General features: G+C 54.8%; 7 protein-coding genes across 7 annotated transcripts; 2 read left to right on the forward strand and 5 right to left on the reverse strand.

Annotated features, from left to right (window-relative positions):
- Positions 1-729: 729 nt before the first annotated feature.
- Positions 730-3138, reverse strand: TPO5_1 (polyamine transporter tpo5; the record flags this gene model as incomplete). The annotated part of the gene is given in 4 exon segments (XM_062940975.1): positions 730-1082; positions 1099-1751; positions 1805-2435; positions 2491-3138. 3 exon segments carry the CDS (start codon positions 3136-3138, stop codon positions 1705-1707), a joined length of 1326 nt encoding a protein of 441 aa, XP_062797725.1. The 3' UTR covers positions 730-1082; positions 1099-1704.
- Positions 3139-3168: 30 nt separating this feature from the next.
- QC764_0095150 (uncharacterized protein) lies at positions 3169-4250 on the reverse strand (the record flags this gene model as incomplete). Its single annotated transcript, XM_062940976.1, has 2 exons — positions 3311-4250; positions 3169-3249 (listed from the first exon to the last, which is right to left on the reverse strand). Exons 1-2 carry the CDS (start codon positions 3476-3478, stop codon positions 3169-3171), a joined length of 249 nt encoding a protein of 82 aa, XP_062797726.1. The 5' UTR covers positions 3479-4250.
- Positions 4251-4397: 147 nt separating this feature from the next.
- On the forward strand, positions 4398-10525 carry QC764_0095160 (uncharacterized protein). The gene is given in 5 exon segments (XM_062940977.1): positions 4398-4740; positions 4877-5291; positions 5355-6093; positions 6149-8364; positions 8377-10525. The coding sequence occupies 4 exon segments, from the start codon at positions 4642-4644 to the stop codon at positions 6261-6263; spliced, it is 1368 nt and encodes a 455-aa protein (XP_062797727.1). The 5' UTR covers positions 4398-4641; the 3' UTR covers positions 6264-8364; positions 8377-10525.
- On the reverse strand, positions 5413-6284 carry QC764_0095170 (uncharacterized protein; the record flags this gene model as incomplete). The annotated part of the gene is given in 3 exon segments (XM_062940978.1): positions 5413-5738; positions 5743-6057; positions 6140-6284. Coding segments are annotated over 3 exon segments (786 nt in total).
- QC764_600400 (uncharacterized protein) lies at positions 6345-8460 on the reverse strand (the record flags this gene model as incomplete). Its single annotated transcript, XM_062948561.1, has 3 exons — positions 6345-8213; positions 8285-8310; positions 8433-8460. 3 exons carry the CDS (start codon positions 8458-8460, stop codon positions 6345-6347), a joined length of 1923 nt encoding a protein of 640 aa, XP_062797729.1.
- On the reverse strand, positions 9296-10842 carry CSK1 (mitogen-activated protein kinase; the record flags this gene model as incomplete). The annotated part of the gene is made up of 3 exons (XM_062948560.1): positions 10522-10842; positions 10379-10454; positions 9296-10321 (listed from the first exon to the last, which is right to left on the reverse strand). The coding sequence occupies exons 1-3, from the start codon at positions 10587-10589 to the stop codon at positions 9296-9298; spliced, it is 1170 nt and encodes a 389-aa protein (XP_062797730.1). The 5' UTR covers positions 10590-10842.
- Positions 10843-10991: 149 nt separating this feature from the next.
- On the forward strand, positions 10992-14620 carry SYP1 (SYP1 family protein). Its single transcript, XM_062948559.1, has 5 exons — positions 10992-11399; positions 11472-11564; positions 11616-11705; positions 11751-13440; positions 13494-14620. Exons 1-5 carry the CDS (start codon positions 11352-11354, stop codon positions 14210-14212), a joined length of 2640 nt encoding a protein of 879 aa, XP_062797731.1. The 5' UTR covers positions 10992-11351; the 3' UTR covers positions 14213-14620.
- Positions 14621-14662: the final 42 nt, after the last annotated feature.

Consider the following 14662-nt stretch of genomic DNA (forward strand, 5'->3'; position numbering starts at 1 on the left):
GTAAAACATTTGGAATCTCATATCCATATTGTATCATGGAACATCACGGACTGGCCTGTGCTGGGAAAATAGCTGCATGGCTCTCTTATACAAGGTGCAAATACCCCTGAATTCCCCCCTGAGCAACAAACATCAACAAACTGTGCCAGAATGGAAACACTGACCTGTCCCTTAGTCGATATAGATTGCAGGATTGCACATATACCAGCGCGCAAACAACATTTCACCATACACATCACCAACACCTTCAGATACCATTCTTAGTACTCTCATTAGGTGATCTCTTTTCAGCTGCTGCTACAAAAGACTTTTATACCAGCAGGCTCCCATTCATCGCTTAATCATACTCAAAGATACCACATCGCTACCAATGTATGAAAAGCTGAGCTGGGCAACCCTTCCTGGTTAGGTAGCCTATGATATGTTCGCTGTATCATTGTATAACTGAATCTGTTTTTGACTTTCTTTGATTGGTTTCCCTAGCCAAAGCAGAATGTGACTTTTGCAGCAAGCAGTCAGACCGGGTGACGCGCCGGAGGGCAAGGCAGCATACGACACAACATCTTTCCACTTGAGATCTCGCATCGCAATTTTCTCCTGATTTTTCCTTTCTTTGCATCTCACCAACATTTCTTACCAACATCACGAGCGAAGCATCGCGACATCTCGGGCAACAAACACATTCTCGCCGTTGCTACAGCAACCCTCAGGGGCTCCATGAAAGCATGATAGCAATCCAAGACTTGATTTTAGCCTAGTATACTAAACTACCGCCGAACCCATCGAGCGGAGATTCCAAGAAATCTATTCCCTTCATCTCAACAACCCCCATTTTCGCATTCCACTCCGGCCTCAACTCTTTTCTCACACTCTCTGTAAACCCCTCAAGAGCAAATTTACTCGCGTGATAAAACGCACTGCCAGGGGCGGTAAGCCGGCCGCCGATGGAGGTTATATTCAAAATCACCCCCTCCCCCCCCCCCTTTACCACCAGACTGCCCCACGTGTCGAACCGCATGTAAGGTTAGTAAGGCTGCGGACCCCAGAAGTTTGTCTGGAATTGGTCTTGGGCAAGGGAGAGGTTGGCGCGGGAGAGGTTGGCGCGGGAGAGGAGGATGGACTTGCTGTCCCCGGTGAGGAGGTAGCCTCGCGTTGTTGATTACGATGTCCAAGGCGCCAAAGTGGGTGAGGGTGGTGGATATGGCGGGGGTGATGGTTGAGAGTGTGTGTTCGAGGTTTGCTGATTGTGATGGGGTGATGTGACGATGTGCGGGAGGGGAGAGAGGTTGATGGCGGTTTATATAGATGATGATGAAGATGATTGGGGGGGGGGAGGGGGAAGCTTCGATGGCAGTGGGACTGCTATCGATGGACGGCGATGGTATTATTACCTATGCTACCAGCAACATATTCTTGTTGCCTCAATGACAGGCCGTACAGCAGGTAAGATATTCCCTTGTGTCATATGGCAGTCTCTCAATATGGCGACCCACAGTAAGCAATACCTATCGTAGCATCACAGCCTTAGCTCTGGCATTCTAACCCGCAGCCGAAGCGGACACTAGCGGATCAGGTTTAACGTGTTACCATCACCCGCCATAGCCATAGCCATAGCAATAGCCGGCACAATACCACTTGATCATCATAGGCCTGTAAATCTCAAATCAAATCTTCCATTGCGCTGCAAACATGCCTACCGTTCGATCACCTCTCAACTTTAATCCCATCCGACTCAGGAGGCCCAACATAAACTACCAAAATCATCAGCACCCACTCATCATCAGACCCCAAAGAATCAACTCACCTTTCCTCGCATAAACCCCATACCAAACCGCACTCAACACCATAAACCCCATAAACACCACAATCGCATAGTTCATCGTCACCTCATCCACCGGCAACACCTGCGGCATCGAAAACAGCACCGTCTCAAACACAATCCACAACACGGCAATCACATTTACCACCCACCCAACCTTCGCCCCCATCGTCCACCGCGCGGCATTCACCTCCCTCCGGCGATGCCACATGCTGATCGAGATGGGAATCGCATACGACACGGCAAGTGATATCACGCCCACAGAGACAAACGCCAAGAAGGCAGACGACGACCCAAGGTTGATCAGCCCGAGCAGCATCTGAACAACTGTCGTCAGCGCCAGAGCCCAGATGGGCACCCCGCGGCGGGCATCAACCCTGCTCCAGAGTCTCGAGACAGGTATGGCCTTGTCACGGGCGAACGCCCAGGTGCAACGCGACGCGGCGACGGTGATGGAGATGGAGCAAAAAAACGTGATGATCAGGACGAGGATGCTCAGTCCCAAGCCCCCAGCGGGGGAGCCCATGACAGCAGCAAAGATGTAAGGCAAAGCCTGGGCGACGGGGGCGTCGAGGATGTATTCCAAGGCCGGCATGGTGGCGCATATAGGGATGATCTACACCTGTGGTCAGCAACTCTCTCTCACGGACGAAAAGAATAGCAAGACATACGAAGAAAAGCCCAGCAACCCCCCCAACCGGCACACAAAGCGCAATCGCCCTCGGCAGCTTGACCGCCGGATCATCACACTCCTCCGCCATGGCCGACACCATCCCAATGGCACTAAACGTATACGCCGCCGGCAACACCCCGATGAAGAAACTGAAACCCCCCCACCCACTCAAACTGGTATCATACCCCCCCAACGTCTCCCCCACCTCATTCCTCCCCACCTCCGCCTTGGCAGATAAACAAACAAGCGTCGCCAAAATCGCCACGGCAGTAAACGCCGCGCAGGCGGTATCAACCGCCGGCAGCAACCTATTCCCGTAAGCGCATATCAAAAACGTTATACCGCAGATCGCGTAGAAGATGAGCAGCAACTGCCACGGCTCAATGATAAAATCAGGGTGGTACAGCGCCACGCAGGCGGCGATGAGGGAGGCAAACCCAAAGTTGACCGAGAGAGTAATTGTCCAGTTGCCTATCAGCCAGGTCCATCCTGTGACGAAAGAGAGGACGGTGCGGAAGCGGGGAGGGGCGAGTTGGAAGGACCAGTAGTAGGGGCCTGCTGAGGTGGGATAGCGGGAGGCGAGCTCGCCTAGGGAGAGGGCGATGCACTCGTCTACGATCAGAACTAAGATCCAGCCCAGGAACATGGGGAGTTGGCCTGGTTTTGTTAGTTATTATCATTTGTTCTGTAGGCAAGGAAAGGACTCGCCCCCGCCGTAGATGGCGCTGATGAGGGGACCGCCGAAGCCGTAGGGTATCTAGAGTTCAAATCACACATCAGTCTCCTCTTAACCTTGCCCAGCATGGCGATGATCGTACAGCAGCAATAGCCAAGCTCTGAAACAACAGCGTAAACATTGACCGGTTCCGCTTCAGCTCAGGCTTGTACCCCAGCAGATTGAGGATGTCCGTCTCGGGGGTGGCGTTTCCCAACTGCGCCTCGACAGCCCCATTGCCCACGGGCGGCTTCTTTTCCATGTCTGCCATTTCTAGAGGTGAGTGATTCGGTACGGGCCGAGAAGCTACACTAGGCAGTGTACATGCAGGGCCAAGACGGATGGAGGGTATTCTTGGCAGTAGCGGTGGTGGTAGATTGCAGTAGACAACAAGATATGAGTGCTCGGAAAGAAAGGCCTTGGCGGAGGGTTTTATATGCAAGATTCCACGGCAGCCAGTGAACCAGTACAGGGGGGCGTTGATTCCCTCGCTAGGATGGAGGTCTCACAAGCTGTGTGCCGGATCACCAACCAGCTGCCCCGCGTGCATCATCGGGTCGATAGTCTGGGATGGGGAAGCAACGACATATCGCCCGGGAAAGGGCGTGATAGGCTGAGGATGGTGTGTCATGGTGGTGGTTGTACACGACGGCGCAGGGGGCTCAGAGAATGATGGATGGATGCAAACCTGGGGATTCCGATGTTTTGTTAGCTGACCGAGTAGGTGTGGTAGTGAGAGTGCTTTGTCTGGAGCTGTAAATGGACAAATTGATCAACATCGGGGAGTCCATCCGGCGCTAATCCTCATCGAGCAAAAAAGTACAACCAACCAACCAACCAACCACTTACACATGCATAGCACCACGGCGTTGCATCGGAAGCTTTTGTTCCCCTTATCTCCACCGTAGCTCTTATCAGAGGGGGGGGCCGGTTTGTATGTACATAAATGTCTTATCAACAGGTATCACAACGCATCATCTCCTCCCCAACCCAACCCAACCCCGCTCTTGGGGGAGCTGTATACCACTTTCAGAAATAATTGGGAGAGAAAAAAGAGGAAAATGAACCCAAAAGAAGAAGGTGATTACCGAGGTCGTGGTTTTGTAGAGGAGGGGGGGAAGAGGGCGCGGATGGCCGGATGGGTACATATATATTGATCCTACCTACCTTCGCAACCAACAGCATGATGTCGACCATCTGCGTGCGGTATTGTTGGTTCTCAGAGGGTAATTTTCTTATCTTTTTCGACATTGGGAAGATATTTCTTGCTTGCTTGCTTGCTTGCTTGTTACACACCACGAACAGCACCTTGTTTATTGGGTTGGGTGAATGACACACTTTTTTACCTCGTTGCTTTCCTTGTATCCATCCGATTCATTAAAGTAAGCACGACAGACAGACAGACAGACAGACCGATTGGCAAAAAGAGGAAAAATGGCCTCCTCGGTCGTCGCCGCCTGGGAGGACTGCGATAAGATAGACACCCTGTTTATCCTCGTCTGCACGGTAATCTGCTGGACCATTGTCCCGACTGTATGTTTTCCCTCATCACCACACCATCATCACAAACCCTAACCCACCCCTTCCCTCTTTTCCCTTTCCCCTTTCCCCTTTCCTCCCCCCCTTCCCCTTACAAGTCATTAACACCCCGCCCCCCAACCCCCCACAGGTAGGAATAGCCTACAGCGGCTACACCTGGCGCCGCAACTCCCTCACCGCCGCCCTCCCCGCCGTCCTCGTGATCTCAATCTGCTCCATCCAGTGGTTCGTCCTCGGCTACTCCCTTGCCTACGGCCCGGGAAACGGCTGGTTCTTCGGCTCCTGGACCGCCCACCTCTTCCACCGCGACGTCCTCTCCTCGCCCGTCGGCACCATCCCCGCCATTTTGTTCAGTGAATTCCAGCTCGTCTTTGAAGCCACGGTCTGCGCCATCGCAGTAGGCGGGTTCGTAGAACGGGGCACCATCAAGTCCTGCGCGGTGTTCATCGCGTCATGGTCAACATTCATCTACTGTCCCCTCGCGCACATGGTCTGGGGGGGTGGTGTGCTGGGGGAGGAGCTTGGAGTGTTGGATTTCGCGGGGGGTGAGCACCATCCCATTTCAATATGCTCCATCTGTTTGTATTGACTGTGAGGTGGAAAAAAAGGAACCCCCGTCCACGTCTGCTCCGGCGCCACCGCGACCGCAATCTCCCTCTACCTCTCCTACCCCCTCTTCCGCTCCAAGAAATCCCCCCTCCGCACCCCGACCCACATCCGCCTCCACCGTCCCGGAAACTCCTTCTTCCAGCTGGTCAGCATGATCATCATCTGGGGCTCGTGGCTCGCCTTCGACGCCGGCACCGCCCTCGCGCTAAACTTCCAGTCCGTCATGGCCCTCTGCGTGACCAACCTCTGCGCCGCCTCCGGAGCCCTCACCTGGTCGGTGATGACCTTTCTCGAATCGGGCAAGTGGTCACTCGACGCGACGTTCATGGGCGCGATTGCCGGGTTGGTGATGATCACGCCCTCGGCGGGGTTCATCGACATGCCTACTGCGTTCTTCTTTGGTGTCTTCGGCGCGGTCGTTTGTCGCCAGGCGTTGAGGATCAAGTTCACCAAGCTGGCGCATAAGTGGAGGTGGGTCGACAATGGGGATACCTTTGCTACTCATTGTGTTGGTGGCGTGGCGGCCACCGTCATGACGGGCTTGTTTGCGCGGAGGGAGGTGGCGGCGTATGGCGGGCTGGATGTTCCCGGGGGGGTGGTGTTTGATGGGAACGTGAGGCAGTTGTGGGTGCAGATCGTCGAGGTGTTGGTCGGCTTCAGCTGGAGTTTCTTTGGGAGCTGGTTGATCATCGCGGGGATCGACTGCATCCCCGGGTTGGAGGTGCTGGCGGTTGACAAGTAAGTTTTCATTTCGGGGGCATCTGAAGAGGATGGGCTAACCTACCGTGATTAGGCATATCCATGAGGGGCTTGACTTTCACGAAACCGAGGAATCTCTCGGCGTTTTGGTGCACCCCGAGGAGGAAGATTATACCCCTACCGACAAGGGGACGATTGCTCTCGACTGAGTTCGCCCCCCGGCGTGTCATCTGTAGAAATCTTGACCTTCACTTGTGGTGGAGAGAATGTCTTGTAGTGTTAGGATCACCTCATCCGAATAGACTGTGGAGGCCTGTCTGGCTCATCACATCCAGCCAGTGCGTCCGACGTGCCAGCCCAATCTCTTCGTCATACGCGGTCCAGACAGCACGCAGCAGCTGCTTGGCCACACCAATCGGCTTCGGTGGCAGGCTGTTCTCCAGCTGATCCAACCGGGCCATGATGAACGACCGGGCCTGTGACGTCTTGATGGCATTCTCGGACATCTCGGGCGTGGGGGCGAGGGAAGAGTCCGTGTCAGCGACAATATCCGATGTGGGTGTGGGGATCGCCGCCGCAGCCGTCGACTCGGTGCTGAGCAGGAAGCTCTGATGGCCGCGACCGAGGGGGACCTTCCTGTCGAACCGCAGCCCGCTCCCCGCGCAGAGACAGAGCAGCGGTTGGATACATCGCATGCTTCCAACTGGCAGAGCCCTGAGAACATCCGTGACGTGAAGGGCCAATGGAGATACCCATGCACTCCAGAGAATGGCTCCATCTTGGTCCTCCAAATCGGGCATTCGCTTTGCGACGAGATCGGGGAAAGTCTCGTACAGCTGGAGGAGTGATGAGAGCCGATAGGCTTGCGTAGCATTGTACAGATCAGTCGATATCGTCGAAGCCGTATCAGGCGTGAGGCTGGTCTCGACAGGCGTGATATCAATGGACAGCAGTGACTCTTCGATCACGGTAGCCTCCTGGATGTCCCTCATGGCACCTTGCAGGACGCGATAGCTCGTCCCATCGTTATGCCGCCATCGTGTGCGGGACCGCCGGCAAAGGGCAACAGCCTTGCCGAAAAGTCGAAAGACGTCAGCAGAAACACCTGTCCATGCGTGCGGTGTTGCGGCCACCAGCGGTCCTTGATCTGTCGGCTCTGCCCAGCTGAGCATGTTGGCGAAGTCTATTTCCTCCTCCGACACCACACTCCTCAGCGCCTCTTCGTACAGCAAACATCCCTTGAAGAAGTCGAGGAGTTCCTGCGATTCGGAATCGAGCGTCTGGCGGTCGAGGATCTTCAGCACGTTGTGGGCCTGTCGTACGTATTGCTGGCCAAGTTGTCGCGACTCCATCCAGCACATGGACGAGCTCATACAGAACAAGGATAACAGGAGCTCAACCGGGAAACGCGGACGATAGCCTGTCGAGAAGGCGACGAGCTCTTTGTGGATGGCCTCGGCAGCCTTTCGCGGGGCGGCACGGGCCGTGTCTTTGATGACATGAGGAAGGCGCTCGACAAGCGAGGCTGCCGAGATGGCTTGGAGGGCATAGAACACGGGTGTCGATGTGTTCCACAGTGTCGAGGTTAGTCGGCGGTAGGGGTTTGTCTGAGAGTCAAAAGCCGACCAGGAACAACAGACAGACTTGAACCAGTGTTCTATCAGGAACGTAGGAATATCCACCACTTGCTGAAACATCATGGGTTCCTGTTGCCGATTCGTCGGAGTCAAGCCGCCACTCTTCCGGGCGACGGGAACAAGAGTGCCGCCATCACCGCCAGTACCATCCTCGACGGGAGCCTCTGACTGGGGTGGTGGCGAGAGGGTAAATGAAGACGGTGGCGGCGAGGCGGATAGTGTAGCCGACCGCGGTGCCGAGGAAGATTCCCGGCTTACAGCCGCAGCTGGGCTGGGAGTCGTCGGGCTTGCGGCCGGGACGTTGGCGTCAGACCCAGATGGGTTGCCGGCAGGGGAGGCGGTCTTGACGATAGAGGCCGAAGCAGCGGTGACGAGCTGGGCAAAGTTGTCAGGCCCTGTCGTGTTAACCACCGTCGGCCTTTCATGCTTGGTCGACCATTGGAGACGCTGCTGATAACCAGGGCACTGGAAGCCCTTCTTGAGACAGTTCTCACAGGCGGGTTTGGCTTCATCACATCGCAGCTACAGAGAGGATAGGTTAGTCTGGCCAAGGGACAGAAAAGTTAAACTCAGAATCATCCTGGGCCGCGTACCCGCCTGACTTTACAAGTTCGACAACCTATCGGTCAAAGTTAGCAACAGCGCGCGTCAGATAAGGCGGAGGAGGGTCATCATCATCAACAACAACAACAACAACAACAACAACACTGTTGATGAGGGGGACGAGAAGCTCTCGCGTACCAGTTCTCGACTTCTGTCTGTTCTTCATGGTGTGCTCTTCCTCATGATTCAATCCGGATTAAACACGAAAACAAAAAAACACTGGACAAGAGTGGAAAGCAAGGAGAAGAGAAGAAAGAGACTGGTTCGGGGGTAGTATGTCGGGATCATGCAGTCGACCAGCAGTAGTGCTTTCTTCCAGCCCGGGGGCACAGCCCAGTCAGCCATGGGCGACCAGCATCGAGCTGCCTACCATTCACCCCCCCTCCCAAGTCTCGTTGATAGGTGCATGGGCGACGGACCAATGATGGCGATCCCGACAATCAGAAGGTTGGTGACCCAGGCGGGAGCAGCCCCACTTCGGCTTCCTTGGAATCAGTGAGATCCAACCAATTAAGCCCGATGTCGAGCGCCACCAACAACCTCGATACCATTTCTCGTGTTGATATGAGTTTGAGGGAAGTGAGGGGGGGATGAGGGGGGAATATCATGACCCCCACCTTCTCTCTCCAAAAGAGAAGCTGAAGTGAACATTCCAATGTTCCACGAGCCAATTTTCTTCTGCGGTTCAACGGCGCAGTTCGTGTGTCATGAAGCTCTTATCGATCGGGTGCCATCCCGCCAAGCCTTCTTCACTGCGACAACATGATCCCAGCTCCCTGCTTCCCCGCGTGACTTTTGGGTCCCCTTGTCCGCCGCTAGGCCGCGTTGGGCGGACCCGATGTACTGGGGGGGGAAGGGGGGCGGCCGGTTCGGAGTGCCAAGCCGGCGCCAGACACAGTTCCCGGGTCGGCCCACTCCGAAGATTAACAGCTGCTTGTCCGGGCCGATAATGTCATTCTTGGTTGATTGCTTTGTCATTTGGATTTGGTCAGTCTAACCTCTCACTTCCCCCCTCTCAAAATCTCCACCGCCTCTCCAGCCCTGACCCTCCACCCACTCTGATACCTCACACACCTCCCCACCAGCTCCCTCCACCTGTCCCCCACCACCTCCGGCAGCACCTCCTCCCACCCCCTCCTTTCAAAAGCCCTCCAACTCTCCCACGGAACAGTCCTCAACCCCTCCTTCCCGCCCCTCCCTGCCTCTGGCCAGGTCTCCTCTGTCGGACTCCCAATCGTCTTGAAAATACTCAATATCAACCCGAGCTGGTTCCCATCTTCGTGTACACCCCTACTTTCAAACAACGGCCTGGGACACGGCTTCATGATACACTCCGCCAACATCACGCCCGCAGCCCAGATATCCACCGCTGTGGTGTACGACTTGTTGCCGAATAGCACCTCAGGAGCACGGTACTGGCTTGTGCCAATGTCGAGGATTTTGTTATCCGCTGGTTCGGTTGGCGGTGAGTGCTCGGGTGACCAGGCTGTGCCAAAGTCTATCAGTGTGATGCTGGGGACGGGAGATGAGGCGGAGAAGGGGGAGGATAAAAGCAGAGACGAGGGTTTGATGTCCCGGTGGATGATGCCTTGGGTGTGTAGGTAATCCAAAGCCGAGAATAGAGCGACAAAGATGTGGTTAGTTTGTCGGGATGGGAGGGTGGTGTTGGATTCGGTGTGTTGCTCGAGAACCCGGTTGAGAGTCAGAGGCATGTAAGGGAAGACGAGAACGAAGCGGGCGGATTGGTCATAAAATGTTTCGATGAGGTTGATGATGTTCTCGTGGGACAAGGACGACAAGAGCCTAGCTTCGAGGCGGGGGTTGTGAGGGGCGATGTTGGTTTCGACAATGACTTTGAGGGCGTAGGTATCGGAGCGATAGACTTGGGAGGTGGCGCCGTCATCGATGCAGTGACAGTTTGCATAGCTACCTATTTTGATGCCGGGACTTGCAGGAGTAGTGACACCTTCTGGTGGTGAGTATGGCGGAGAGGATGGTGGTGGATTGCAGGCGGAATCATATTCTTCCTACAACCAGTTAGAGCCCATCGGCAAAGTAAGGATAAGGTAGGTAGTGAAACCTACTCTGCTGGTAGATGTCTTGTAAGCTTCATCCTCAAAGCTAAACGCACCACCTCCAGAGGCAGTCAGTGCCTTGGTTCTGTTTTGTTGTGCATATAATCAGTATCAAAAAAGAAAAGAGCTAACAACAACAGCAATAAACCCACAGCCTCTGGATGTTGTCATATCGTTCCGAGGCTGTAAGTGCAGCCCTCCAATCAGCCGAGTCTGACATCTGGGAATGAGATGGTGGTGTCTGTGTGTTGAACCCCTGAATGCGTCCGCCCTGAGTTACCTTCCCGAGGTAAACGGCAATTGGGGAGGCAGCAAGCAGTAAGATTGGCTATTGTTAGCTGGGAACAGTGATCAACTCTGAGGACAGTCTGAGGGAAGTAAAGTTTCAGAGAGACAAACTGTCCGCATTGGCTCAAGGCAGGTCACTATGATGATGTTTCCAGAAGCTCTTTCAGGAACAGTTCCAGGGTCTTCTGCATCTGCTGTGGATCGAGTCTGATGCCCTGTGGAAGGGATGCGGCTGGCTGGCGGTGCTTGGCATCGCTGGCAGGGAGCTCAGTGATTGGCTGGAGGGCAATTTGTCAATTCAAACGACGGGCTGTGCAGCTTCCCCACAGAAAATGCGAGCTTCATCCCCGTGACATCAACTGTCCACACTGTCCAGGTCCAGGCCCGAAAGCCGCGAACTTGCAATTTCAGACACTGCCTGCACGCCGTTTAAGCTGCCCCAAGCAATTTATCGTCGTCCCTTTGTCTTTTTGTATTCTTTTGCCATCTTCTTCTCACTCTCGCTATCTATCACTCTTTCTTTCTCTCTCTGTCGCCGCTCGGCGGCCAAGTACCACGGTTGCATTTACTGGCATGAGTTGATTTAACCAAACCCAGCGCCGCTCCGTCCCCTCCTCTCTTCGCTTGGCTCGGCTCTTTTGACTTTTGGCCAATTTGCGCCTCACGACCAACTCGTACCAACACATTGCCGGCCATGGCTGCCACCGACGACCTCTCGCGGGCCGAGTACCCAGCTATGCTGGTAAGCTCATTTGTTTGCCTCCTCTGAATTCCCCTTGCGATGCTGACCGACTGCGTGTCTTCCCTGTCGCAGGCCAACCTCCAACCAACCCAAGCCGTGCAAACATTGTCCGACCGAGTCAAGCGCATCACGAAAGTCAACAACGAGATCGCCGACTGGCTCCAGGTACGCCTTTTCGACGCCCGGGAACCGGACAGGAGCTAAAGAGTGGAACAGGAACGCAAAAGGGTTGAGGAGCAGTACGTCGCCGGCCTGCGAAAGCTGCTTGTCTTCAAGGTGCCCAACGCGTCATCCGAGCTTGGGTTGGTGACTCTCCCGTACTCCTTGAAAGTCCGCGTTGACTAACATCAGGTTGCGCAAAGCGTCTTCCAAGCACCATGGGATAAGATCCTTCAGTCTACCGACGCCATTGCTGCTTCCCATCACTTGCTCGCTCAGCGCATCGAGAAAGATGTCGAACACTCCTTACGAACCTTTCAGAACAAGAAGGAGATGCAGAATATCCAGAACATCGGCGCGAACCTCCAGACTATGGCCAGAGAGCTGGACGATGCCGCCGAAAAGTCGGAGAAGCTGTCCAAGAAGGGCGGCAAGGCTAATGCCCAAAAGGTGGATCAAGCGGCATCCAGGTTGGAAGCTGCCAACCAGCAATGGGAGTCGCAGGCGCCCTTCATCTTCGAAACGCTTCAAGCTTTGGACGAGCAGCGCATCAACCACTTGCGCGACGTGCTGACCCAATTCGAGACACACGAGGTGGACCAGGCAACGCGAACCCAGGCCGCTGCCGAAGAGGTGCTGAACATGATGCTGGAGGTCAACACTGCCAAGGAGATCGAGAACTTTGCGAGCAAGGTCACGGCTGGGAAGCCGAAGATTGAAAGGAGGTCGACCAACACGAGGGCCTCCAACGTCACCACGCCAACCGCAGCAGCCCCCCCTAGCGTTCATGGCGGCCATGACGATGATGTTACTAGCGAACACTCCTTCCAACACCAGGGACACCCAGAATCGAAACTCCGGAGTCGGATCGGCACCATGTTGGGACGCCGACGACAGAGTGTCCATGCCGGGTTTGGGCAAATATCTCCTCAGAAGGGACTCGGCCCATTTTCTCGGAACCTCGGAAGCAGCCACGGCCACGCCCTGTCACCGAGATCTTCGTCTCACAACTTGAACAATGACTCTCAGAATAGGTTATCGTCCGTTGTCGAGACTCCCAAGAGCCCAGGTGCCGCGGATCATCGCGACTCGACAGCGGAGAAGGAGAATGCCAGGGCTTCACATGAGGGTCCTAACGGCACGAACGGGGTCACTGGTGGGGATGGCAACAAGGATGTGCAGTCATCCAGCCTTCTGAATGGAACCGCCGAGGACATCTTTGACGTTCAGCCACCTCCAGGGCCTCCGCCAGCGCAGCAAAAGGAGGAACCATCAAAGGATGCGGAAGGGTTCACGATTCCAGGTGCCATGAACGATCCCATCTCTCGGGCCCAGAGGGAGGCGGCGGCCGAGGAGGGGGATCACATGTTTAAGCTCAACATCCAAAACGAGCCCATCGCCGAGGAGGACCAGGATGCGAAGCAAGCAGCCTTGTCCAATGTGGCCAGTGTTCTGACGACCATGGGGGCGCCTGCTAGAAAGACGGGTACTGTCCGTGGCAGGAGAGATGTAAGAAATACGGTTTACATGCCAGCCCCAACACACGAAGTACCCGGGAGCGCATTCCCGCCATCACCATCACTACCTCCCACGACACTGGCAAGGCCCACGCCGCCGTTCTCGACAGAAGGGAGCCATACCTCTCGTGCTTCCGACACCCAGTCGATCCGCTCAGGCACCTCGCTTGGCGGCGCATCATCCTACAGCGGTTTTGCTAGGCTGCGGCACCCGGACATGCACGGATCCGAGCATGCGACCGGCCTGAACTCATCAGTGATTGAATCGGTGTCTGCCATCTTTGAAGAGGGCGAGGTCAAGTCTGTCAAGGTGACGGGCGAGATTGCGTTGTCCTACAACCCTGACCCCGACGCTGCCCAGCCAGGTATGTTCTCCTCGGTCTCTCACGGACGGGCGTAGTTAACCAACTCGGAACAGACCACGAAACCATCAAGCTTAACAAGTTCTCGCTGCTCGAATCCATCGGTCCTAACCGCACCTTTGTCGGCAACACGCTTTCGCCCGATGAGTTTACAGTCGATATTTCGCACCTCGGCAGCACAACCACCGCCTTCACCTACCGCGTCCACTCCGATTCGGATACGGCTTTAGCCAGCCAGTGTCCGATTGTCATCCACCCCGTATGGAAGCCTCAAGGTGACAAGCTTGGTCTGCTGCTGCAATACCGCCTCAACCCGGCCTCGAACCTGCCCCGTCCAGTAACACTCTCGAACCTCTCTTTCGTAGCAACATACGAAGGTGCCAAGGCAAGCGGCGTGCAGACCAAACCTTCGGGCACGCACCTGAAGGACAAGCACCTTGTATACTGGCGCCTCGGGGACGTCACCCTGACCCAAGACTGGGGCAAGATCATCTGCCGGGTGATTGGAGAACAAAACGCCGAGCCACAACCGGGTCATGTGGAAGTGAGGTGGGAGTACACATCTAATGAATCGGAAGGGCCAGGAACAGGCAGTGGGATTTCGGTAGCCAGATTAGGGGAGAGCAAGGGCAAGGAGAGGGAGCTGGACGAGGAAGACCCGTTTGCTGATGCGGGGAGCTTGGCGAGTCCGAAGGACACGAGGAGGTGGGTTGACTTGCCAGTGGTGAGGAGGATGGTGGCGGGGAAGTATATGAGTCGAAGTGAGTCGAAGTGAGTCGGGTTCAAAAAGATATGCGTTCTTGCAACGATGTGTGGAATGAAGGAGTTTCATGGGGAACCTATTAAGCCAGCATGGATGGATGGAATGATGTGGAAGAAGGCAAAGGAAAGCCTTGCTCTCGTTTATATAATTTTCCTAGGGTTTTTTTTTTTTTTTTTTTTTTTTTTTGTTAACTTTCTTACTTGTATCACTTTTAACTATTCTTATTCTTGGATTATTATCGCTTTTTTTGGGCGTGGTTGTGTGAGTGATGTGGTGAGTAAAGGTGAAAATGTATGTGAGTGGTGAGGAAGCTGGGAGGATGGGAGCATGATGTATACCTGGTGGGCAAGTACACTTTTGAAGAAATGAACATATTTTCTTTCCAACACGAAAGTTTTAGGCAGCTACATATCACAAGCCATCAAGTGTAGGACAGTGAAGCACAAGTTGACCAGTAAGTGC

Source organism: Podospora pseudoanserina, chromosome 6, assembly GCF_035222485.1.
Source record: "Podospora pseudoanserina strain CBS 124.78 chromosome 6, whole genome shotgun sequence".
Classification (NCBI taxonomy): Eukaryota; Fungi; Ascomycota; class Sordariomycetes; order Sordariales; family Podosporaceae; genus Podospora; species Podospora pseudoanserina.